The sequence below is a fragment of the Chenopodium album genome, chromosome 25 (assembly GCF_948465745.1).
Source record: "Chenopodium album chromosome 25, dcCheAlbu1.1, whole genome shotgun sequence".
Classification (NCBI taxonomy): Eukaryota; Viridiplantae; Streptophyta; class Magnoliopsida; order Caryophyllales; family Amaranthaceae; genus Chenopodium; species Chenopodium album.
Window position 1 is genome coordinate 5,678,536 of NC_137858.1, and position 26,288 is coordinate 5,704,823.

The 26,288-nt window shown below is 33.7% G+C and overlaps 4 protein-coding genes and 1 pseudogene across 5 annotated transcripts; 2 read left to right on the forward strand and 3 right to left on the reverse strand.

The window, feature by feature from the left end:
• Nucleotides 1–721: 721 nt before the first annotated feature.
• LOC145614715 (uncharacterized) lies at nt 722–3,365 on the reverse strand. The gene is made up of 2 exons (XM_081669787.1): nt 3,259–3,365; nt 722–1,305 (listed from the first exon to the last, which is right to left on the reverse strand). Exon 2 carries the CDS (start codon nt 1,290–1,292, stop codon nt 909–911), a length of 384 nt encoding a protein of 127 aa, XP_081525913.1. The 5' UTR covers nt 1,293–1,305; nt 3,259–3,365; the 3' UTR covers nt 722–908.
• An 897-nt stretch (nt 3,366–4,262) lies between these two features.
• LOC145614773 (uncharacterized) lies at nt 4,263–11,222 on the reverse strand. 2 transcript variants are annotated; one of them, XM_081669837.1, is made up of 13 exons: nt 10,967–11,222; nt 10,645–10,853; nt 9,908–9,980; nt 9,393–9,467; nt 9,200–9,310; nt 9,052–9,094; nt 8,033–8,114; nt 6,366–6,468; nt 6,185–6,280; nt 6,063–6,095; nt 5,157–5,253; nt 4,662–4,746; nt 4,263–4,578 (listed from the first exon to the last, which is right to left on the reverse strand). In XM_081669837.1, the coding sequence occupies exons 1-13, from the start codon at nt 11,051–11,053 to the stop codon at nt 4,452–4,454; spliced, it is 1,221 nt and encodes a 406-aa protein (XP_081525963.1). In that variant the 5' UTR covers nt 11,054–11,222; the 3' UTR covers nt 4,263–4,451. The 2 variants fall into 2 exon arrangements, with proteins under 2 accessions (XP_081525963.1, XP_081525962.1); XM_081669836.1 differs by having other exon boundaries at nt 8,033–8,117; nt 10,967–11,221.
• Nucleotides 11,223–14,793: 3,571 nt separating this feature from the next.
• On the forward strand, nt 14,794–16,579 carry LOC145613543 (homeobox-leucine zipper protein ATHB-4 pseudogene; annotated as a pseudogene).
• A 1,062-nt stretch (nt 16,580–17,641) lies between these two features.
• On the reverse strand, nt 17,642–20,002 carry LOC145615271 (actin-related protein 2/3 complex subunit 5A-like). Its single transcript, XM_081670334.1, has 4 exons — nt 19,801–20,002; nt 19,631–19,703; nt 19,432–19,532; nt 17,642–18,015 (listed from the first exon to the last, which is right to left on the reverse strand). The coding sequence occupies exons 1-4, from the start codon at nt 19,896–19,898 to the stop codon at nt 17,880–17,882; spliced, it is 408 nt and encodes a 135-aa protein (XP_081526460.1). The 5' UTR covers nt 19,899–20,002; the 3' UTR covers nt 17,642–17,879.
• A 1,336-nt stretch (nt 20,003–21,338) lies between these two features.
• On the forward strand, nt 21,339–25,138 carry LOC145613544 (uncharacterized). The gene has a single exon (XM_081668660.1). The coding sequence runs from the start codon at nt 21,339–21,341 to the stop codon at nt 24,984–24,986; it is 3,648 nt and encodes a 1,215-aa protein (XP_081524786.1). The 3' UTR covers nt 24,987–25,138.
• The last annotated feature ends 1,150 nt before the right edge of the window (nt 25,139–26,288 follow it).

The following is a 26,288-nucleotide window of genomic DNA, read 5'->3' on the forward strand; positions in this document are numbered from 1 at the left end:
GGGTTTGAGTTAGTGTTGAGTTGGGTTTTGGTTCAAGTTTATTTCCAATAAATATCGATGTGCTCAAGTTGAACCTATATAATTACACCTTCCATAATTTGATCGGCTTTATCAAGATTTTATTAAACCTATATATGAGTAATAGAAAACAAAAAAGTATACAAGCTGAATCGAATTATGGGTTTATAAATTTGCACCAGTATATAAGTTGAATAAAAGGCATATAAAATTTATTAAACCTTCCATGACTTGGGTACAAGTTCTAAATCGGTCAGGTACTAGTTCGGGTCTCGATTGTTGTTGGGTCGGATTAAATCGGTTGAAGGTTACTCTCAAGTCGGGAGCAGGTTCGGGTTCAGGTCGAAAAGTATTGGATCAAACCGGTTGTCGGTTAACATATGGTCAAATACAGGTTTGGTTCAGATCATTGTCGGTTCAGGTCGAGTTCTCGGGTTGGGTCAGTTTTTGACAGCTCTAATAACGTGTTAGCTGATAGGCATGTATGTAGAATTGAATTGTACATACTACCTCCGTTACATATTATTTGCAACGATTTGACATAAAGTAGAGAGGAAAAATGTCTAATCGTTGCAAATAATATGTAACGGAGGTAGTACAAGGAATGTGTGACTCAAGCTTTTTCACATTGTGAACCATATAATGTTGTTTTAACAAAAACACTCTTTCGAAAAAAGGAGTGGGCGAGTGGCTTATAAGCTAATGTACCAAAAATGAAGCAATACGATTACCAAGAGAACATATTGCTCCATTTCAAAATATTTATAGGGAAAAACACGGTTGCAGTCACTCATCATGCCTGAAACCCAAAATAAAGACAAACGGTACTTCTGCTTGCTAAAGGAAAGTGAGAAATCTAAAGAAAGAAGTTAATACTTCAGGATCAAAACCTACTTCTTGGATTCCTCATCCTTCATCTTTTTCTCCCATCTACGTTTCTTGTAGTCCAGTAACATTTGTGGCATCTTCTTCATCAATTCTGCAGTATTTGCACGTTTCTCTGCTGCTATTCTGTCAACCTTGTGTCCTTTCCTCTTAGTTCTCATCTCTTTCCTCGCGGGGTCATAAGGCCAGTCTTGTTCGGCAAGTAAGACTTCTTTGCGGATCCTAGCACGGCGACGAGCACTAATTCCCAAAGGCTTCCATGCCCCAAGTTCCCAGTAACCCCAAACTCCTTTGGCAAGCTCGTCTCTATACTTTACTAGCTTCTCCTGCCAAGGATATTGGTATTCAGTAGCTGCTTTTGCCACAGTTTTCACAGCCTTGCTTGCCATCACTTCTGATGATCTACCTCACAAAAGATAAGAAAGGATTAACATCACATATGTATATTACAAGTGTTTTACAAAATGTTGATCATTGAAATAAGTAACAGTAAATGATTAGTAGGGGACAGTGACACATCTCATCAATAACAAAAATACGAGCATGAACTTATTGATATGTCTAGCTGACTACTGGTACTGGCCATCACAAGTTTTTCAGGCCAAATATTAATGGCCATAATCAAATTACTTCACAAACAACTACCATCAGAAGAGATGAAAATATCCTAATAAGAATTTAACAATATGTCCAAAATCACATTACAAGGATAATTCTATAGAATCTAACTTATTGCAGTCCTGTACACCAATTATATCTAAATTAAGCAAGAATTCTTAGCTTATAGGAGTGAAAAAACCAACCAATACGTACATCAACATCAACTCAAATGAGCTTTACTAAGATCACAGGACTGTTCCCACAAATTTAGCAAGAAGAAAAACACAATGGAAAATACAGCGTCTTAATCCTGGTAATACTGGTACATAAAGTCAATCCTAACACAATGGACTGACCACTAGCATTACACAATATATATGACAATACTGGAGCCAAGTCCTAAACTTTAGTCATCTAATGTACAAAAGGAACACAACTACATCATAATATCCAGAGAAAGAACTAATAACGTTAGGAGACAACTCCAAAACCTGAACAACTATGATTATCACGGAATAATTCTTAAAGAACAACTATAACTATCACAGAATAATCCTTTTTCTCCATCAGAAATAAATTTAACAATCAGTTTCTTCTCTAACTCTTAGATTTCTGACAAGGTCTTTTTCTAGAGAGAGCTACATCAAAGTTATAGCTACCTTAAGACAATCGAGTACAAACATGTAACAAGTTACAAATTGCAGTCTTCACTGTTTATTCATATAAGTTAGAAACACATGTTGGTACAATGAGTGCATCTTACCTACATAAGTATGATTACTCCATCTTAAATCTCCTAAGAAAATGCTTTTGGAAATGAACATTTAACCCGCTATAACCCAATAAAAACTACTCCGTAAGTTAAAAGAAATAAAAGGTAACTTGAAAAATATGAACTACATAAGCTCAACTTCCATACCTCACTCTCTTATTAATCAAATTCCTTAGTTTCATAAGAGTTAAGTTACACGGAAAACATTAGGGCTCCATAGAACTAACATCATATTTCTAAAGCTGCTTATGCTCAACCTAAAAAGGAGCTAGGCAAGAATAAACCTCAAGCATTTTCGTACTTTTTTGGGGGATAAGCGAGGGCGAAAAAAGGGAGGGCGAGACTCCTCAACAGAGAAGCAAGCTAAGAGATGCTCCTTAAAACAAGGCTTTGGCTAATGGTGATCATTAGCTTCAACATAATCACTTTTTCCTCATGTCAAACTCGAATTCAAAACCGTATTTTTCGAGGAGAGGATGACATATTGACATTACATTCCACCAACAACTTCCATTAAATTCAACCACCACATCACAGCTACAACCACAACAATATCAAAACCTTAATTCCAATAAAAATATGCTCGGCTCAAGCTCGATCAGATTTAGGCAGACTCGGCTCGAGCTCGAATGGCCTCAAAATTTCCCAACTCAGCTCGTGAGCTCGATTGGGCACGAAAAATGCAGCACATTAGCAACCAAATTGACGCAATCAAAAGATTAGACTCGATAAACCAAGTAAAATTACTCACTTAATCAAATGTAAATTGTAAATTGCAAATAGCGAAATTCAAGCAATTAAATTGTTCATTATAAGCTTTCATAACTACCGTAGTCACATCCAACAGTTCAATCTTCCACCATAGAAGAACCCTAAATTGATTATACACAATACACTAAAAATTAAATTAACGATAGTGTGAGATGAAACCCTAGATTCTGGAATTGACGTTCAATGATTATAATGAAAGAGAAACATCTTACCTCAGAAGCTGCTTTAATGAGCTCAGATTACGGTTCAACGGAAAACTTAGAGTGCGCTTCAAGAGTGCGCTTCAATGGAGGAGAGAGAAACAAGTGCTGCGTAAAAGTGTAAAGCTCAAAGAGAAAAAAATGAAAATGAAGATTAATGACACGCATATATTTTTGTCAACCGTTAGATCTAAATGAAATCAATGGTCAGCATTTATTATCATATATTTTATTCTTAAAAAAAAAAAAAAAAAAATCTCTCGATTATCATAGGACATTTTCGTAAATAAATCAACAATTTTTTTTATTAATGTGGACTTTATAGTTGATGAAGAATTGATAATATTGTTTTATTACTGAAAATGTTATAAACCAATTTTGTTTATTACTTAGAAAAATTGGGACAAGCTCTAAAAAAATACATTAAGCATTTTACATTTTTTTTCTGTTTAATTTCTTCAATTGTAAAGAAAAACGGAAGCTTAAAGTCGAGCATATGTGATGTTATAAACAAAATTAGTTTTTTAACCGTCACATTTAAAAATTAGTTTACGTTTTGTCATTTTACGTGAAAAAGGCTTACTTTTTAAGGATAGTATTCGTATTGAGTTTTTATTTACATTCTCTTTTAATTTATTTGTTTACAAATTACACAAAGCTTTCAAACCTGAATTGATGAATATGTTAACCTTTTGAAGAAAACTTACATTATTGATGTATTTTGGGATGTAATGTTGTTTTAACTTGTAAGACAAATTCCTATTTTAGGTTTCTCACACTCATTCACATTTCTTAAATTGAACACAATATTAGGATTGTTATTTAACTTTTCAATTGTCCTTTAATTATCAAATCATTCACATATAAGAAGAAATTTGAACCAAAAAAACTACTCCGTAGTAATTAGTGTAATTACTTGCCGTTTAAAGTTATGATTAGGACTTATAAATGGCTGTTCCCAAAAAAAAAAAAAAAAAAACCTATCTTATGTCATGGTCTAAAAATGAGACTCAACCATCAAGATTATACATGATTCTGAAGCCCAGGACTTCAGCGAGGCAATCAAAACAAAATTTCAAAAACACAAGCAAGTTTAGCTTATAAATAAACTTTCCCATTGCTAAATTAAATTGTTAATTCACAAAATTTAAGGATAAAGGCTGAATATTTGGGGCGCTATCCTGTGTAAAGTAAACATAAATATTCTACGCAGCAGATGTAGGTTTTTGGGTTTTTAACCCGAACAGATTCTCGAATAACTTGGGAGCCATAGGGGGGAGATTTGTTGGTTCAGGGGCCATGAAATTGACGATTTTTTCATGGACATGATACCTGCAACAAAGTAAACAAAAAAATTTAAGTTTTATGGGGATCATTTTGAAACAGAAAAAAGTGAGGCTGCATGAAAAACAGACCTGATTTTACGGCTCTTGGAAGCTCGGCGGTCTACCACTTTCCTTTTCTTGGTTTGTAGCCTTTTCAAAGCATAAAATGCTGACTCTGCAGAGTTTATCATGAGATTTGTGTTTAGATCTTATATACAAAGCATATAATATAAGATCATTTTGCTGATGCTATTATAATTCAGTCAATTCATTTAGAGGCAGACAGTGAAGACATTATTGCAGATAATCAACATGGGATCTGTCAATTAAATCCAAAACAATTGTTCCCATTGACAAATAAATGTTAAATAAATTGAACTTAAAAGGCCCAAATTACACATAACTTCTATACAGTGTTCTACTTTTCTCTCTTGTAGAGGTGGTGCAAGTCCAAGAATTTGCAAAGTCCAGCAACGCAAATATCAGCAAAATCAGTTCTAGGTTAAAGACTTACTACGACGAGCAGTATTAACTTGAGGACTCATGCAAAGTTAAGCTATTGGAAACCAAGATATGGGAGCTTACCGGATGATGATGGGTCAATTGTCTCAAAGAACTCCTTCAGCAATTGTTGGTAAAATTCGGAGTCGTCCAGAAGCTCAGGGTCTCCCTCAATGATTCCCTAATTGAAAGAAAATAAAAAATAAAAAAAAAAAAAAAAATCATGCTACCAGTTATGAGAATTGTTCATGTTCACAAGAAAATATAAGAGCTTAGAATCAGTCATCCTATACATTAGAAGGCTTGATATGAACATATGAATGATAGGATACATGTCAGACCACTTAACATGTATGCTAATTGAACTTTGGGCAAACATTGATCCTAGAAGGTCTATAACATTGAAGGCAGCTAATTGATAAAAGAGTGTGAAGCGACAATGAACCCAGTACAGAGATTCAGTCAATACTGAGATAGGAGATGATTGAAAATTATGAAATCGACAAAATGATCCTTGGTTGCCAATCAATTTTAGCAGTGACATCTTCGAAAATACATTAAAAAGAGGTCATCCTATGTATCCAATAATGAAAACAGAACAAGTATATGGATGAAGCAGTGTTTATTTAAACAAATCAAAGAATGATCGGCACATTTTAGTTGCCAGGTTGAATTCATTCCATCAGTACATGTGTCTTTTGTATGTTGTATGAGCAAAATTCACACCTTACAGTTTCTTAATTAGGATGTCAAAACAAATTCTCGTTCACAAGTATCAGGTCAAATATGGACAATAAGAAAAACGCTTAACGAGATATCAGAACTTAAGTACAAGAAAAGGTTGGTTTTATTATCCAGTTTGGCAATAAATGCTAAAGCCTCGACCCCTATGTACCTCCCCCTCCCACCCACCCATAAACAGCTTCATGTAATAAGAGACAGGACTAGAGAGCCAAAACCATGAAAAGAAGTAAGAAACTAAGAGACTACCTCCTCAACGGTGCTGTCAGCCTGCTTACCAACCTGCCATGTAAGGATCAACATCAAATTCACATAATAGATAGAGCACACAATTTTGGATCTCGATATAAAGCATCGAATTCAAAACTCACAGTGCCAAAGACATTAACAGCTTCTCTTCTCTGTTGCATACTTTTAATCATTTTACTTGGATCCCTCATGTACATTGCCACTTGGTCACTTATATTCTACAATCAGAAGACCAGTGAGATACAATCCAGAGATGATGTAACCACAACACATGATAGCTTCCAGTGTAATCACACACTTTACCTGGTTAAAGGCCAACAATTTTACTTTCTTTGCAGCAGCACCACTGTGGACATCCGCTTTTCTCTGCCATTTATCTACTGACTTATTTCTGAATGGTGCTACTCTGTAATAACATATGCAAAGATTAATGCGTCTCCACAGCTCATCTCCATAATGATGACAAAAATATGCTTACATAGTTAAAAAGCCATAAAAAAAGAACAATGAAAACAGACAACTGTAAACAAGAACAAGCATCCCAACAGATTCAACAAACACAGAGAATAAAGTATAAATGCAACCATTATGTACTCAATCAACAAATATATCAATGAACTTCTGACAAAATGGTGTTTAATCTGAGCCTCTGAGGGCGTATATTCACAGATTTCCACAAGAACTGCAAGAAACCACCTAGCAAAACCTGTCTCTTCATAATATCAAATTTTTGTACATGACAGCTACCTGCCTCTTCATATCATATCATATCCACTCTTTCACCATCAATAAATCAAAGCCTTAATCCCATAAGTGGGGTTGGCTACAATCCACTCTTTCACCATACAGCATAAAAAATAAAATAAAAATTAAGAAGCCAGCCCAAAGGCCCCAAACAGAGAATAACATATTATTCATAGCAGCAATGTGTCATCACCGTAAAGTGCAACAGTAGACTTGTAAAGCATATCCACCAAGCAATTAATTGCTTACTCCTCCCAGCCAAATACTAATAATTACTATTCCTGCTCACTACTTTCCTGAAAGTTATTTACCCAAAAAAAAAAAAAAACTAAAAATCTGAAATTGGATCGCTGAGTTATTACCTAGAATTCTACTAAAAAGCACTCCAGAAACATTTGATAGCCCAAAATCCCACCACTAAGCTGAGTTATTACCTAGAATTCTACTAAAAAGCACTCTAGAAACATTTGATAGCCCAAAATCCCACCACTAAGCACTAATTACCAGAAATACACCATGTAATGAACCTTCAGCACAGCCTCCATAACTTTCTCCAAACCCTTTTTCACCAGCTCTGAGGCCCCTAGGCCCTAGTGATGTTGTTCCATTATACCTGCTGTTCAATGAATTACCACCAAAACTCACTTTAAAGCTTCATTCATGATGCAGATATAACCCTAAAATGTCTTCCAATCAACCTAAGGGAAGCCCTGCTCCCTGTACTCCACTAGCCCAAAAGAGTCCTTCTCAACTAGCTAAGATAATGAATCTAACTCTTGAAAATTTTGTTACAAAACCAAAGCACAAGAGAAAAGAATTTATTTGCAGAGTATTTGATGAGCATTAATAATAGTAGAATAATGTCAAATCCTAATAACTTATTTGAGAGTATAAAGACAAGTAAAGTTTAGTGAGTTGTCCAAACTTAACAAGTTTGAGGATTAGGGTATCATGTGGAGAAAGACATGACATTGGAAAATGAAAAAAACATACGATGTAACAGACATATACAATAGCTTTACAGACATTCCATACAAGGCCCCCACCAGGTCAAAACACTACCCTTCAATAGTAATGCCATTGCCAGTGATTTGGACATGATGCCATCAATTTACAATAGTTGCAGTGACAAACAAAAGTATAATACCACAATAAAACTGCAATGGATACACCACATATTGATCAAGCGTTAATTGACCATTAACAAGATAAGAAAAGCATGATACCTTGATTGCGCTTGAGATATATGTAACCATTCTGTCTCTTTATTACCATCAGTATTTTCAACCTCAGAAGATTTAAGAGATCCTTCTGAAAAAAAATTTTTGGAGATAAAGAAAAGATAACAACAGATACAAAAGAGCTACTACTTACATACCAAATTAAGTATAAACAGTATATCTTCCAGTAATGAAACTAGACATGCAGTAAAGAATAGTGTAAAGAACAGATAGTCAGCAACATCTCAGTATTTCTCTTTTGGTTGATATTGTCCACATAGGCCATACTTACTCAACTATTGAATAAGAGAGAAAGATATCAATTCAAACCTTGAACAGAGTGTTCTATGAACAAAAGCACAATGCAACTTGACATACCATATAAATCAATTATCAAGTGTGATTCTTCTACAGAGAGAATCTATCCTATCATATCCCATCACAAAAGAAGGGGCTAGCTTCTGAAAATGCAATTAAAAACTAAAAAGAGGCCAATCTGAGGTAAAGCACATATAGGACAACCACCAAAATTTCCTGAACAACTCATGTTTAGTGCTCTGGTTGAAGCATGGACAGAGAAAATCAGAAACCATTCTCATCACAAGATATGATATTATCTCCATTAAGTTTATGAGGGAACAGAATGTTCACAAGTCAGGACATTAATCCACTATATGATTCTACTTCTTGGATGCAGCACTATCTCACTCAGTTTCAAAACTAGAATTTCACGTAACTTTCGAAAGGTATATTCAACCCCCCCCCCCCCCCCCCCCCAACCACCAAGAAAAATAATAATAATAATAATAAAATAAAATAAAATAATTAAAAAATAAATAAACCACCCATGACCCATGTCCCTGAAATAAGCAGGTATAATGGTAGAAGGCCCAACTAGTACTTTGTATCCTGACAGTTTTCCTGAAACCATGTTAATTTCTTGGTTTAACAAGATTATTACTGGTCAGAGCAGAAGCTTAAAATCAATGCATATCAGTAGGCAAAGACACAAATCTAAAATATACCTTCTGTGGCTTCAACAATGGAAGGATTATTTTCAAGTAGAGCCTGCATCAAAGACATAAGCGTCTTTCAGTGATCAAATTCCGACTATTAAGGATTCATAGAGCATTGCTAGATTTTGTATCAAAAGAATAGGTGTTACCAAAATACCTCCTGTAATTGCACAAGGGATTCTATTGCTTCACTGGATGCTGCAATGAGATCTGAATATGCAGCAGAGACATCTTCATCTGCCTCACAGAACGATGACCGAATTGGTTCCTATAACCAAAGCAATAATTTACCACAGAATTCCAAATTGGATTATCAACTAATAAAGAGGAATTTACATGAAAGCAATTACCTGTGGTAGCTTATTTGATTTAGAATACGGTTTCTGTAATAAGAACCTGAGCTCAAGGGCCTTATCCCAAAGAGCCTACAAGAACACAGAGAATATTATAACAGCAAGAAATTATCATATCTATGATATTAACACTTCAACATTGAGTCACAATACTTGAAAGTTGAAACATGTATACGAAGTAGTAATTATCATATCTATATCTATGACATTGACAATTCAACAATGAGTCACAATACTTGAAACATATATCAGGGTAGTAGAATACTGAACAGGAAATTATGAAAACTAGTCCAGGAGACACCCCCCCCCCCCCTCTCCAAACCAATCATTCATAGGAAACAAATACAAAAAGACAGTTCAAATCAGGCAAGAATTGTGATGAAATAAAGACATGTGCATAGCTTTCAGCATCTAATATCATGTTTACAAAGGGAATAGAGAATTAGAAACAAGCAACTAAAAGAACATTATAACATCATAGGTCAATAGCTCTGATGTAAATATGTAGCTACCTTCTGATTCTTGATAGCTTGCCCCTTCACATGATCTTCATCCTTGTGTCGCTTCAAATTTTGAATCAAACTCCTAAACAGGCAACAAAAAAAAATAAATTAAATAAATAGTGCTAAAATTTGAACACATCAAAGTCAACATAGCTCAAACAAAAACAAGTTGAACAAGTTGACAAGAGCAGCTGAGCAGGTAATTATCTCTTTAACCTTAACTTTAACACGAACAAAACTGACATAGTGACATGTAAATAAGAAATGTGCAGAAGCTAATTCTCGATACAGATCCATTGCCTTCTAAAGATAAGAGCTAGGGCATGACACTCCAAAAGAAGTGTAAGTCCTCCCCCTACCCACCCCCACATACACACCCCTCCCACCCACCAAACCACCCCATTGCAAATTGATAAAGCCTCCCTGAAAGTGGTTAATTGGTGAAGTCTAGCTAGACTCTTTCGCCATTGAAATCGTATCTAGAATATTCGATACAGAACTTCAAACTTTACGATACGTGTCAGTTATCTACAGTCTGATAAAATCTTTCCCAGAAACACAAAACATAGGACCAAAAAAGGGCATAAAACAAAGTGGCACGCAAGAAAGATAGAAGAATCGTGTATATACAAAACCAATATAAAAGCATCACAGTTTCTAATTATCCACATACAATATTCACATTAAATTTTCAAAACAGTAACAAGCTAATTAAGCATCCAAGTTTTCGAGAAAAGAAATCATACTGCTCCATATTTTGAAGTTCCCTATACTCTTTCTCAAGTTCCTCCATTTCATCATCCTTCTTTCCAGCATTTAATACACCAACATCATCATCATCATCAGCTTCTTCTTCTTCACTGCCACCGGTATCGTCTTCGCTTTCACCATCACTCTCATCATGTTCCCCTCCATCTGAATCATCATCAGATGCCTCAAATTCATCTTCACTAACCTAGGTTATTCAAAAATCAATCAAATCAAATTTTGACTTATACCCAACAAATTAAATATCAATTTAGCAAACTATACAGCATAAAAACTACAATTAGTCAAAAAATTTGTTACCTGGTTCATAAATTCATCCTCTTCTTCAGAACCCATGTCACTATCAGACTCCGGAGCTCGTTTCAATTGCTTTCGAGAAGAACCCATCTTAAAACCCTAAAATTGATGAAGAACCCTAATTTCAATCTCAAATTTTGAGTTCCAAAATACCCAATTACTAGAATGATAGAGAAACAGATGCGGCGGACAGCGGAAGAAGAATGTTGGAGAGACGATAAACCTCCGCAAAACCCCCACTATACTTACAGTAAAACAGTTTTTTTTTTTTCCCCCCTTTCTTTTTGTCATACAATCATTACCTCTAATGATTTTAAAAAGACAACTAATAAAAATGGTTTTCAAAAAAAAAAAGACAACTAATAAAAAATAATTAATTTAAAAAAAAAAAAAAAAAAAAAAAGCTTAAACAAACAAAAAACAAAAAAAAAAAAACCTACATAGTACATACAATTCAATCAGCGATTTTACATAAATTATTACAAAATTAAAAAAAAATAAAAAGGCAATTCATTCATACTAATCAAGGAGTATAACAATGTTACACACACCTACATTGATATCAATTTTGAATCTAATTAGAATCTAATTAGCAATTACAATATCAATTATACATTATATTTAAAAAAAAATAAATCAAATTAGGGCAAACTAACCTCTTTAGTTTCATAAATTGTTTTACAGAGTCAATTTCTATTTTTTGTGGGGAATTTTTTTATTTGTTTATTTTTTTTATTAACGTTATGGCGAATCATTAGTCACTGACAAATTTTTTTAAGGAAATCGTTAATCCTAAATCGTTAATTCAGTTTGATTAAAAAAATAAATTGATTTAAGCAATTTTGTAGGGAAATCACTCAAAAAGGACTGACTTTGGTCGGTAATCACTAGTTAGCTGGTAATTGATTGATATAAGTCATATAACTGGTTATATTAGTTGGTTTGACACGTTGACTAATTTTAGTTGTTGCCCATCATATCAAATACTCGAATTAGCCTTTTCATTTGGTCAAACCTCTAATAGGCCTTAATAAGCTAAAAGCACACTAAAAAAAACTCTTTTTTCTTTTTCCTCTTACAAACTCTTTATCAATCAAACAAAGTCTTAGTAATTCAATAACATAGATAAGTTCGGTAATTTTCGAGCCATATCTAGACTTTTAAATTAATACATTAATAAAAAAAATTAAATATAGTAGACAATACTAGCTAGACTTGGTTTCATTCTCCAAAAAAATAAATAAATAAATAATAATAAAAATAATAATAATAATAATAATAATATAATTAGTTTATATGAAGGATTTTTTTAAAAAAATTCAATATGTTATGTATTTGTTAAATTCGAATATTGTTTGTAGATGTCGTATGACTTTCTATTATTGGATTATTGTAAAACATGTTGAATTTTGTCTAATAATTATTTCTAAAGTCAATAAATTAGTAGGATTATATATACGATTAATTACCATTAATGACAAATAGATTATACAACAGATATTGGTCAAATTTCAAGACTATTTCTATAAATAAAACGTGACATATAATTGCTTAGTTAATATGTTTGATGTGCATTTAATTTTGAAAAGAAGGTCGATACTGGGGACGGGGTACATATGAAGCATATTCAACGAAGTTCATAGTAATAATTATTAAACAAATGAAGATAGAAGAAGATTTTCCAAGACAATATTCATTACCGACAAGTATAATTTTGAATTTAGTAAATATAGCCCACACCGAAAATAGGGTACTAGAATTTTCAAATCCACAAGTAGCAAAAAACCAGGTTCCATTAGCAAAAAACAATCTAAGCTAGAGGTAATTATGTTAACCAAACCCATGAAAAATCTCAAATTCTCATCAACCATATGATATGGTTCATCAAATCACCAAAAATAAGGCTATTAAGATTAGCTTTGAAAGTTTGAATAAAGAAAATTAGCATTAATTATGTTTCCTGCCATGAAACCCCCTCAAAATACTCAATCTTTCGCACCTAATGCTAGTTACTATTATTACCATGGTAACTTACAACTTTGAAAATAATTAACTCATTTTGACTCCTTCATTCTCACATAATCAAAATTAACTCCAAATTATTACTCGTCTGTTTCCAAAAACCAAAAAGAAGGAACTTCTATTAATTAACTAAAATCACTTGTACCAAGCATGTAGTGTACTTACTAAGTTACCATGGTAACAAAGTTATGCTATTTTAATTTACTATACCCAACTTAATTATGGGCTTAGAAAAACTGTCAGATAAATAATGGCATGTAATTATAGGACATGAGTTACAATCATGAAGTAATTAGTCAAAGAGAAAGCAAGGGAAATAGGTGACATGTTTGATGATATCCGTGTTATCGGATGTTTCAATTTGACTTTTGACATTATTTATGTACTAAAATTTGATTTTATTCAATTTTGGAGAATGATAGATAATACATAGTAAGAGTTGCATATAGAAAACTAAAAAAAAAATATTCAAAAAAAAATTAACATTATTAATAATACCGATCCACAAGTGTTTTTGTCATGAATTTCCAAATTTCACATTTACGTACGGAGCGGAGTACCATTTTAGGAAATAATCTACACATCTAACGCTTATATAATTGAACTTTTTTTTTTTGAAAACATATAATTGAACTTTAATTTTAATCAATATACGTGGAATAAATTTAATTGTATCATTAATACGAGTGTATCATTATATATGTCAATAATGTAAGTTTGACTAATTTACGGTTACTCCTTAATTTACTGATGGTCAAACTCAAATAATTATATACCAATTAATGACGACGACCAACTATTAAGTCTTAAGAGTAGTATTCAAGACTCAAGATTGAATCCCGTCTACATACAGTCCAAGATGGTTTATATGTAGAGCAAACATAAGCCACATCTACTTCATGACTTAAACACCCCAAAAACAAGAGTACATAGGATAGGACACTTCTTCTTAAAATGAGCCTATTTTGACTCATAATTGAATGTTGCCCCCTTATTCTCATTTGCTTATAAATATAACTCATTTTGCTGCCTATTGTATATGTAACAACACCCAACAACAAAAAATACTAGAGAGAGAAAGTTTAGAGAGAGAAAGAGATGAATGAAGAAGACAAAGTTGAGGTTTGGGGTTTGAGTTTAAGCTTAAAACCACCAATAATCACAAATCTTGATTTTAAGCCTATTTGCAAGAGAGAATCCCAATTTTCCATAGGTAAATTATTCTCCTCTCTTTTATTTGCAAATAATAATGTAATAATTCTATTAATTTTTTCTTATGTAATTGTGCTATAAATTTTTATTCTTTATTCTAGAGTTTTTACAATTTTTTTTTTATTTTTTTAATTTTTTTTTGAGAAAGTTTTACAATTTTTTTTTAATAAATGAAAATTCACACTATTAATATATTAATTTAATCATTTAATAAAAAAAATCTAATACGAAGTAAAATTTTCTTGTGTAATTGTGCTATATATTTTTTTTTTCTTTATTCTAGAATGTTTTTATTTATATAGATATATGAAATTTATTGATGTATATAATGCTTCTAAATGTTTTTGATGCCTTAATTAATTAATTAATCCTAGAATAAAAATTGCATGAAAAAATTACCAGATGGAATTTTTGTTTATGTCGCCAAAAATTAAAGAAAACATTTTTTTTATAAAGCAGGAAAAAAATCTTTAAGAAACATAGAGAGTACGTACGTCTCTCGTGAGTCTTGCCTCTTGTGTTAAACGTTGAATGATTAAAATAATTTTACAAGTGTTATTGTTTTTGTTATTTTAACAGATGAAAAAGGCCCACAAATGAGCAAACTGAATAATACATTGGCTATTATACCAAGGATTAACAAAGGGTTGAATTCAAAACAACCTATAGATATAATAGATTTGGAGGAAGATGATGAAAAAACAGGCAAAGTTGGCTCTCCTAAGAGCACCTTATCAAGTGTCACCGGAAAAAGAGAGATGATCAGCGACGACGAAGATGGTGGCAACCGAGGCGGTGGCGAAAGCTCTGGTGGCGAAAGGAAGAAGCTTAGGCTGTGCAAGGAACAAGTCTTGGTGTTAGAACAGGCTTTCAGTGAACATACCACCCTTAATACAGTCAGTTTTTTTTCTTTTTTTTTTTCTCTTTTTTATAACTTTAATTTGTTTTTATGTAATTTAATTTATTTGTTTTGTTTTAGTCATTGGTTATTTGGTACGTCATAAAATTAAATTTACAAATTATTGTCGTCGACTGTTTTGAGATCAATTAAATTAAACATGTTATCAAAGCTTATATGATACACTTGGATGTGCTTAGAGTGCCGATTTTGGGTTGACATATGTACACAATAACCACACATTATACGTGTGAATGAGTGTACATATCACGAAGCACCATTCTCGATACTCACGATTATGATTTCCAATATCTTCTTGGATATTGATATTTTACCAAATTAGTCAACTAATATTGTATTCATGTTTTTACATTTTGATTGAATTTTCAGAAGAAAAAGGTGGAATTGGCAACACAAGTGAATCTTAGACCAAGGCAAGTGGAAGTTTGGTTCCAAAATAGAAGAGCAAGGTAATGTCATTTTTGATTAATCCATGAAATTTATTTCCAAAAACGTGAAAATGTAATTGAACATGTGATTGGTTGAAATAATTTATGAAATGAGATGTAAATTAATATTTGTACGACAAGAAATATTATGATTTGTAATAAACGCGTTGAAAAAAAAAAAAAAAAAACTTAAAGTATTTATTTGTGGAACGTTATGGTTCTGTCTAATGAATGCAGAGTTTCTTATATAAAACGTCATATATTAATGAAAATGGGTTCATATATTTATTTTGAAGTTGGTTCATACAAGTATGTTGGTAATTAATTGGTTAGGATATAAGATTGGTACACTTGTTTTCATTTGATTGATGTTTTCAGTTAACAAATTGAAAACATTTATGATTTATGTGACAAATGTCGATCGATACTATTAATTGGTAATTATTGTTTAATGGTTTTAACTTTAGATTCTTATGCTTAACCCTTAAGGCTGCATATATCATTTTGACACGTACGAGTAACTTATAATTATTGAATTAAAAACATTTACGGATTTTTATCGATAATTGTTAAGTTGTTATTTTGTTAGTGATTAATATTGCTGTATTTTCCGAATTTTTGTTTGATATTCAGGACAAAGTTTAAGCAAACAGAATTGGATTGTGAGCAACTAAAGAAGTACTGTGAGACTTTAACTGAAGAGAATAAGAGGCTACAAAATGAGGTGCATGAGCTAAGGGCTTTGAAGTTTTCTCCTGAACATTCTATGATGGATGCAAACCACCCTCCTACAACCCTCACAATGTGCCCATCATGCAAAAATGTGGCATTCCCGTCCTCTTCCGCCACAACCAGAACTCCGGCTGGTGAAACAGGGCGCTCTCTGATGGGTGTCTTCCACCAGCGTACACCGCTTACCATACAGAAGCTCTCATTTACAATTAACAACAATCAAGTGACCGAATCCTCTAAGCCTTGATCATCATATGACAGTAATTCATAGTTTTAGTTTGGTTTAGAAGTTCTAATGTAGCAGCTGGCTATACTATATACATTTACTCAAGGTCAAAGTTGACTTAGGTGTTGAAACTTGTGAAATTTTAATGATGTTATAAAAGCATGATAAATTCGGATATTTGAGTTATTTGGTAGGTAGTTAGTTTGAAAGAGAACAACTTTCTTAGTTCAGCCTTGAATGACATAATGATGTATACAAATGATATGGAGGTATATTATAAATTGTCTGATTCATGCAGCAATTTTCTCTGTTTGCCTTGTATTCTTATTTGGATTTATCACCTGATAATGATAGCTGTGTTGGGGCATGTCGCATTGACATGCTCACAGTTCAACTGTATGTTTTAAAAACATGAACATGTGGGAAATAAATAAGTCAATATCTGGTTTTTCGGATAATGATGATACATCAACCTGAGGTTTTCGATAACTCTAAGAAACTTAATTGGCTAAACTAATTGACATCCACATAATCATTATATAATTAAAACAGACGCTCTACATTGGTAGATGCTAATCGGTCATAATTAGACAACTGGACTGAATACAAAAGCTTCCGTTTTCACCCATCTAAACTTCTCAGACACGAGTCTTTAATTTGAAGGTATCTATACTTGGTTGTGGATTCATCTTGAGAAGCTCTAATTAGACCTTATTGGCCCTTATCTGAAGTTCTGTTCTCTTAAATTTGTTTTCTATGGTGGATAGAACAAAGCCAAAGCGTACCAATAGCCTTATCATCCAGGAATCTAGCCCTGATCAACAACAGAATTAATAAGAGTGTAGATTATACTAAAACAAAACAGTGACTGATAAAAACAGAGATTGGGTCAATGAAGATTATACTCAGGTTTATGCTACAGAATTCTTATTCTATAGCAGATAAGTGATGCTATAGAAATTTTGTCCGGAAACCAAACAATAACTCAAAGACTCCATTTCTTTTCTGCATGATCTTAAACTTTCAACACCACAGAGCACATCTCCTCTAGACAGATGTGAGTTAGTCATATAAACAACAAATATCTACATGAAATGACCTTAGATGAATGTGATGATCTGAAACATTTTTCGAAAGGAATGAATTCTTTGATATATAATGAATAGAGCTTAGAAGTTTTGAGTTCCACAGGGGTGAGGCAGAATACTGCCAGAGAAAGAGTAAAGGGCATTTGCATATGTACATATCTTAACAATTCTGCATATCTATATTCCAAGAAAGAGATGCACAACAGCACAAGGGTGGGTGTAAAGACCATTCCGATCAGAAAGTCCTCTTGTGAGTCTTGCGAAGTTGCGAGATTAATCTTAAGTTGAATCACACTGTATTTGCTGTATCAGCAAGACAACGAAGTATGCATCCTAGACCAGCCCTCTGAGTCAGCTTTTCATGTATTCTGAGGCACTGTTCACATGTTGGACGATCTCCAGTTGACAAACCTTTGTACAAGTACCTAAAATTAAAAGAAAGAACAAATTTTTGAGTTACAACAAACCACAGAGCCCAAGACAACAAGAACCTAGTTCAAAGGATTGAAGTTTTTATTTTTTTTTTCTTTTGCACAAAGTCAATTAGTGACTCAATTCCCCTGTGCTTTTTTGAAACCAATTCCCCTGTGCTTTATTAGACTATAAAAAGATAAAAGATAGTTGAAGGTGAAGAACCTAATATGTTATCTATCAAATGTCCTGGTATATGTAAAATGGGGTTTTTAGAGACTTCCATTTCCTAACTTTTCAAAACACTTATTCTCAACGAATCATCCAGTGACAGGGAATACACAATACCAAAGAAGACATTGAGGAATTCGCAAACACAACTTTAAAAGAAAAAACCTTGCAAAGCCTGCAAATTATATGCAACATTAGATTATAACCATCAATTGGGAAACGCACTATTCCTGCAATGTTCTAGAATATATCAATGTTCTCCCACAACTAGGGTAATACCTTGCTGGTATGCAATAATATATTAGGGCCTCCTTTTTCTTCCTCATTACAACCTAATCAGTAATTATTGCAGGTACTAAACTGTTATTCCAAGAGTAATCTATTACAAACCATGCTTCAGATCTACTGTTATCCTCTGGCATCAAATTTCAATTAAGACAATACCAACATGCATTAAACTATAAAAGACTCATGGTACTAATTATGATCAATGTTCAAAAAAGAGGAGTGCATTTCAGCATGCTTCTGTTGCAAATTTCCTAATCAACATAGAGGAAGAAATGAGATCCCAAACACATCACAAATTTCTATAGCAAGGCGTTCCACCACCCTTGCTCTCCAGTCTCCATCCAGCACCGTATCCCAATATAAGATGTATGCGCATATAAATGAGTCACCTCCAAAAAAATTATAGAACCACAAAATCGCCTTCGCAATCATGGGCACATCTATAATTTATTCGGGTAATATGTTCAAGCAACTGCCTACCCATTGCTAAAGATTTTACAACAAATTGATCAAGTTCATCTAGTAAGAGAAAAGAAAACTACTTCACAGAACTCTTCTAGTGCATATCCATTAGACATCCAAATCTGCCATTGGTTTCAATATATAACTTTGGAAGCCCTTCCATATACTAGACGAAACGGGGACGTGAGATTACCAAAATCACCTTCCAATCATCCAGAAATGCACATCTCCATCTAAACATAAAAGGTCAAAGTACACAAAATATCTAATTTGTCCAAGAACAGCCCATCTAAGTGCTTTCAAAACCAGCATTTTGGTAAGAATTCGTATAAATAATCCATCTTTTAACCAAGAATTCTAAATGCATAATTCACCTAATCAAAGAACTGATAAAAACCAACAAATTATGAAAAAAATTGAAACCCAAGATCAAAATGAAAGTTACATACTTCATGAGAATGTCATAATACTCAGAATCTAAAGAAGCAAGCATCCCATCAACATCTTTAATGGCCATTATCGCTCGATGAACCGCTATCCAATTCGCCGACTGTATATTAATAGCAAAAAATCACCATCAAATCACAAACCCTAGAATTTTCAATAACAATCAAATTATGAAATTAATAGCAAAATGTGATAACTTACCTTGCAGCGATCATCTTTAGTAATGGCAGATGAACCTTCAAGCGCAGTTTTAAGAGCTTCAACTGGTTTATACCTTAAAAAAATTATCAATTTTTTAAACCCAGAATTAGAAATGAAATTTGATCAATAACAGATTGAAAAGTTGAGAAATTGAGAGAGAATTGGTATACTGTTTGAGCAAGCTTTCGATCTTGCGAGATTTGTGCTCGATTCGAGTGATGATGGCTTCTGCATTTTCAGCTTCGATGAAATCTTCATGGCCTGCCATATTATTTTTCCCTCTCTTTTCTACCTCCTTAAAAGTATGACTTACTTACTTTCACTTCACTTCCAAGTTTTCACTTTCTTAATAACTTTGGTAAGCGTTCACGATAATCCTAATCGTAGTCGTTTGGCTAAACTTAGGAAGTATGGATTATAGAGTAGAGTGTAAATAGTATTGGAGATATTGGAGTGATGTACGGAGTATTTTGTATGAACTGTGAAGTACTCTATATTCTCGATTAGATTGTATAATGTATACTCGATCATATAAATTGTAATCAATATAGTTTTTTCAATCTAACACGGAGTAATGAAAATGTCAATCGACTAATAAAATTCGTAAATTAAGGAAATTATCAAGCCATCATTTTCTAAATACAAATTGTATGTTAAATTGTTAATGAGATCTAATCATAGAATCAAGTTTAATTACATTTAAAAATTAAACTCTTAATGAAAAAAGACTATTAGGTTCAACAAGTCTTTTGATTATTTCGTGCACATCCAAACAATAAATTTTATTATAATACCATCTTACAAAGTAATAAGTTGTTGCGTAAGGTGCTCTCAGTACTTTTTTTTGGTAATAGTTTGAATTTTTTTTTTTTTTTTTTTTTAAGGAGATTGTAAAAGTATGATTAAACTTTGTTCATTTGATTTATTACACAAGTTTAACATGTTTTGGATGCATATTTTAGAAGAATCGCTTTAGGCGTCTTATGCGCTATAACAAAGAATCTTGATACAATAGAAAACACGCTTAGCTAATAGAGTTCAAATAACTGATTAATGACACCCAAAGTGATTTTGAACTCCCCCGATATAAAACACACTTAGCTAATTAAGTTGAAATAAATTCCGATATTAATATCATACGAGTACTAATTTTTACGATATGCATTATTTAAAAAAAAAAACACCATTTTCATAGTAATTAGTACGGAGTAATTACCAATTTACAATAGAATTAGAGGGAAAATAGAGAATATACCGAAAGCAATATCCTCTGTCACGAATCCCAAGACACTTTTTCCACCATTGCAGCAAATCTCACCCATAAACACACACCCCAGGTATATTCAAAAAGCAAGAAAAAACATTTTGCATTACAATATTGTATAATCCCCAAAAGTGGTATCAACAATCATAAATCAACGGCAAAAGATAATGTCACTCACAAATTCTTACCCTTTTTTCACCCCTTTTCAAACACACATACATACACACTCTGTTTTTTCCTGTTTATCCGGCCCTTTCTACTCAATCATTCTTCTCTTTCTTCATTTTCTACCATTTTTTCAACTCACCCTTCTTCTTCTTTCTCTCTCCTCACTCATTTCAACACTATCTTACCCTAATTCTCTTGCCCAAAAAAAAAGGAAAATAAAAAAACAGAGGAAAAACAGAGGAGATTCTAGCTTGTAATTAGTTGTAATTACATCAAATGGAAGAAGATGCAGTTAACTTTACAAAACCCCATTTTTTTCATCAACATTACAATGCTGAATTTCAGTTAAATCCCAGTCATAAAGGTAAATCTTGCTCACATTTCTTCCTGAAATTTCTGTTCATTGCTCTGCTGCTTTATTTAGTTCCTCTGTTTCCTTCTGATCCTCCTGAGTTTATTAGCCACACTATTTTTGCTAAGTCTTGGGAGCTCATTCATCTTCTTATTATTGGTATTGCATTGTCTTATGGCTTATTTTGTCGTCGAAAACCGGCACAAATTCCTCCTAAAACCCAGATTTCTCAACCCTTTGCTCCTAATATACTTCACCATTCTTCAATTTTTGACTATGAGGAAGGTAACTCATCTGGGGTTTTTGATAAAAATGTAATCCCAACTCAAAGTTTTAATCTTTCACACTATAAGGCAGAAGCATTAGCAGATTCAAGGAGACAGAATTTTAAGTTTTTTGATGACAGGCCATTGGGTTTGCCAGTTAGGAGTTTAAGGTCAAGAGTTTTGGAAAGTGACAGTGAAGAAGAAGAGTGTGCTAGTGAAAGTGATTCTGTTATAAGTGATAATAGCTCTAGTTGTAGTGTATCAAGAAGTGAGAAAGATGAGGGTTTGGAGGGAAATGTGGGAATCGTCAGACCGTCTGATACAAGACCTACTGTTATAGGTAAATCGCGGTCCGTGAAGGCGGAATTTTCCAACCAAGATAGTCTTGAACCCAAGCAGTTAAAAGCTGAGTCTTTTAGGTCAGCAGCACCAGAAGCATCATCATGTCAGAGATTTACTGGATTCTGCTCTTGGTTGCCAGAGTCCCCTAATATGGGAGGTGAGAATACATGGAGGGGAAATCAGTTTTACATGCCCTTTTCAAATTATAATCAAGTTAATGATTTTAATTTGGTGGGTGTATCACCAAATTCAGAAAATTCTACCAATTTTTTCATGCCTTCAGCTGCTGCTGTCCCCCCTTCAGTCCCATTTTCTGCTAGTGATTTTGCATCAGGCTACAGAACACACAATCATGTAAATGAGCAATGGACTAATCCAAACTTTGAGCACAGAAATATGGGTGTCGAAAATGCTGGGTTTTTCATGCCTACGCCAGCAGTTTGTTCCCCAACATCAATTCCTTGTAGTGATTTAGCTTCAATGTATGGAAAATACAATCATGAGCCTGAAAATTGGAATAGATCACCTGTCTTGCAAAATGGAACTTTCGGTGGTGGGGAAAACACCAATAATTTCATGCCTTCAGCTGCATTTCCATCAATGCCTGCTTATAATGATACTTTTGCTTCACCGATTAAATCAACAATGACTGCAGAATTCAATAACGAGTCTTCTCTCAATAAAATGGATGAGATAAGACATGAAAACAGCAGTGTGGTTTTGGGAGGGGAAAACACCAACATTTTCGAGCCTTCTGTTGAATATTCGACTTCAATGACTGCTTCTGCTGCTGATTTTCTTAATCATGGGCCTTCTTTCAAGAAAAAGGATGAGATAAGGTCAGAAAACATCAATGTGGCTTTGGGTAGGGAGAACACAGACATTTTCAAGCCTTCAGCTGCAATTTCGCCTTCAATGCCGGCTTCTGCTGCTAATTTTGCATCATCAAAGAATGCAAGCTTTAATCATGGGTCTTCTTTCAAGATAAAGGATGATACAATGTCAGTAAACAACAGTGTAGATTTGGGTGGGGAAAACACCAACATTTTCAAGCCTTCAGCTGCATTTTCACCTTCAATGCCTGCTTCTGCTGCTGATTTTGCATCATCAAAGAGTGCAAACTTTAATCAAGGGCCTTCTTTCAAGAAAAAGGATGAGATAAGGTCAGAAAACAACAATGTGGTTTTGGGCGGGGAAAACACCTACAATTTCGAGCCATCAGCTGCATTTTTGCCTTCAGTGCCTGCTGCTGCTGCTGATTCTGCATCATCTAAAAATGCAAAATTTAATCATGGGTCTTCTTTCAAGAAAAAGGATGAAATAAGGACAGGATACAACAATGTGGCTTTGGGTGGGGAAAGTGCCAGCATTCTTACGCCTTCATCTGTATTTTCGCCTTCAATGCCCAAATCAGCAGGTGGCTTTCCTCCTTCAGTGAACGCAACAAATAGTGCAACATTCAATCATGGGTCTTCAGACTCTTCACTCAAGAATTGGGACGAGAAGAGAACAGAAAATAACAAAGTGGCTGTGGGAAGTGTTCAAGAAGGGACTACTTCTTATACCCCTCAGTGTGATGTTCCACTTTCAGGTGGTAAATTAATAAAGCCAGAGACTGTAAATTTGGGTAGTGAAAAACCCAACTTTTTCATGAAGACAACTGAAGTGCAGCCTTCAGTACCATCCCGAGGTAATGAGTTTGCCTCATCGGTCAAAGCATCAACAAGTGCCATATTTAATTATGAGGCTTCTGTTAAGAAGGAAGAGGAGATATCAGTTAAGGATAGCACAGGAAGTATTGATAAGGAACAAGATTCTCATACCCCTCTCTTTGGTGATCCAATTTCTTCCCCAACAAGGGTTGATGTTTCTCCAAAGAATAAGCAAAAAACCATTCCAGAGAGGTGGGACAGTGATTGTTTTGAGATACCATCGTCAGAAATAAATGATATGCGGGACTATTTACAAAAGAGTCTCTCCCCCTCACTCGCGGTTTCTTCAGAATCAGAAGCATTGTCTTCAGCAGGATCAAGCAGGCGAATGTCTTGTCAAGATGAGCAAGGATCACAGCAGAACGAAGTGGAAGAAAATATGCCATGGACTGCACCAAGGAGCAATTCAGAGATAGAAAATGTTGTAGAAAATGTTCTTGGAGAGAACAATCCTTACAGGCCTTCCACACTTTCTCCACCACTACAAGTTCAAACACAAAGAATCGAGGAAGTAGCATCATCTGTTGAACCGAGCTCTAGAGCCCTTGTAAATCGATCAGTCCTTAGCAAGGATGATGATGATCAAAGATCACATCCTACACCTGAGAGAAGTAAAACATTATCGAGGGCCTCCCATTCACGAAGGTTTAGTTGTGGCTCCTTCTTTGATAGAGATTTAAGGAAGAGCTTCAAGGGTGAGGCAAAGGAAGCGAGCAAGAAAACTAAGGAAGAGCATGATCAGTTTGCAAGAGGAGGCAAGTGTGGTTGGGATTGCTTAAATGTTAAACCAGCTATGAATAAGGCATCTTTGAAGGGAAAATCTGTAAGAACAGTAAGGCCAAAAGCAATTACTCATGATCTGCAAAAGACTGATCTCATTGAACTGAGACTCGAAGAGAATAATGAAGGACTGTCAGTGAAGAATGCAGGAGATAGAAAAGGAAAGAAGTCGGAAATGATGGTCATACAAATTGGAATTAGTGAAAAGAAATCGAATTCTAATGGTCAAAAGGGGGAAAAGCTTCAAGGAAATGGTGGAACCTCTATAGTTGTGGGACTGAACTCAAAACAGAACCCAAATGGTAAGGCTGCTGTTCTGAATGATAGGGTTAAGGACGAGGAAAATGATAGCGAAATTGATAGGAAGGCTGACGAGTTCATTGCCAAGTTTAAGCAGCAAATTAGACAACAAAAAGTTGCTCCAAGGGGTGTTTCAAGCAGACAACATAAAAAATCTATGTATCAAACTTAAAGTTTGATTAGTCTGCATAAATCCCTTTTCATTTCTATGTTTTTGCACTCTTCTTGCACTATACTGATCATATCACATGTGAAAATTATGTATTATTGTTACATTTCACTGTGTAACTTCATTATATGGCAGCTACAAAGTAATTCCTTTGATGTAACATACAGTATGTTTTGGTCTTAATTCACTGTTACAAATTAATAGCAGCTAAATGTAGAAGAGGAAAGCAAACAAACATAGATATGAAAATTAATTGGGTAAAAGTTATTTTTATTATTATCCTTTCAATTTTTACACTTGTTTCTTCTCTGTATTTGTCAACACCTAAAAAAAAAAAAAAATTTGTGTCACATAGAAAAAAAAAAAAAAAAAAGTGTTATCAACAATATGTTAGTGCCAAAGAATCACCATCATCCTGCATTCCTGCTTTGATTACTACTCATATTATCACTAATGACCATCTATGATTGGCGAATTGGCCTAACTGGGATGATACTAGTATCCATAATCCAATCCAAAATTTGGATCCGAATGCAGATTGGCTACATAAATTTTTGGATGGTTTTGCGCAATCTGGCTAATCACCAAGGGCAAGATACCAAGTGGAGAAGCTTGGCACAAGCCTTTATATTTCTTAACACACCATCACAAGATCGAATATAAGTGTTGAAACACAATATATTAAGCATGTGCCCTGCTTCTCCAACATGGCTAACTTACCCTCGTCTAATCTTCATGCTTTAAGTTGTATTGTAAGGTTTAGAAGAAGCAAAGAATATCTATTTGATGAAGTGAGGAGTATAATTTATAGCATGTAAGTGCATATATATGTGTATGATAATGGTACGACTTTAGTTTAAAAATGTATAAAAATATGTGACGAACAATGTTAACTTACTCTACATTTATATTATAGATTTCAACATAAACCTCTGTTTTCAATTTCACCCCAAATCGCCAAATTTATATTATAGATTTTGAAGAAACCTCATTAACTTACTCTGCAATTTATATTATAGAATTGAGGTTTTGGAGAAACCTCATTAACTTACTCTACAATTATATTATAGATTTCAACATTAACCTCTGTTTTCAATTTCACCCCAATTTGCCAAATTTATGTACCTTTTAAAGAGAAGGGAAATTTTGGTACATAAATTTATTGGACCAAATTACCCCTCTCTCACAACCAAAATTACAATATATTTGATAAGAATTAGAGGAAAAAAAGGAATAAAGGTTTTTGAATTTAAAAAGAAAAGTTAAGATTTTAAAAAATCAAAAAATAAAAATGACAAATCATAT

Coding starts and splice junctions, on each gene's coding strand:
- LOC145614715 (XM_081669787.1), bottom strand. CDS start 1,292: ATGGCAAGCAAGGCTGTGAAAACTGTGGCAAAAGCAGCTACTGAATAC.
- LOC145613544 (XM_081668660.1), top strand. CDS start 21,339: ATGGAAGAAGATGCAGTTAACTTTACAAAACCCCATTTTTTTCATCAA.
- LOC145615271 (XM_081670334.1), bottom strand. CDS start 19,898: ATGGCAGGCCATGAAGATTTCATCGAAGCTGAAAATGCAGAAGCCATC. Junction 19,704..19,800: donor ATCGAAAGCTTGCTCAAACA/GTATACCAATTC, acceptor AATTTTTTTAAG/GTATAAACCAGTTGAAGCTC. Junction 18,016..19,431: donor TATTATGACATTCTCATGAA/GTATGTAACTTT, acceptor TTTTAATTTTAG/GTACTTGTACAAAGGTTTGT.
- LOC145614773 (XM_081669836.1), bottom strand. CDS start 11,053: ATGGGTTCTTCTCGAAAGCAATTGAAACGAGCTCCGGAGTCTGATAGT. Junction 6,469..8,032: donor ATATCTCAAGCGCAATCAAG/GTATCATGCTTT, acceptor ATGTTATTACAG/AGTAGCACCATTCAGAAATA. Junction 4,579..4,661: donor TCCAAGAGCCGTAAAATCAG/GTCTGTTTTTCA, acceptor ACTTTGTTGCAG/GTATCATGTCCATGAAAAAA.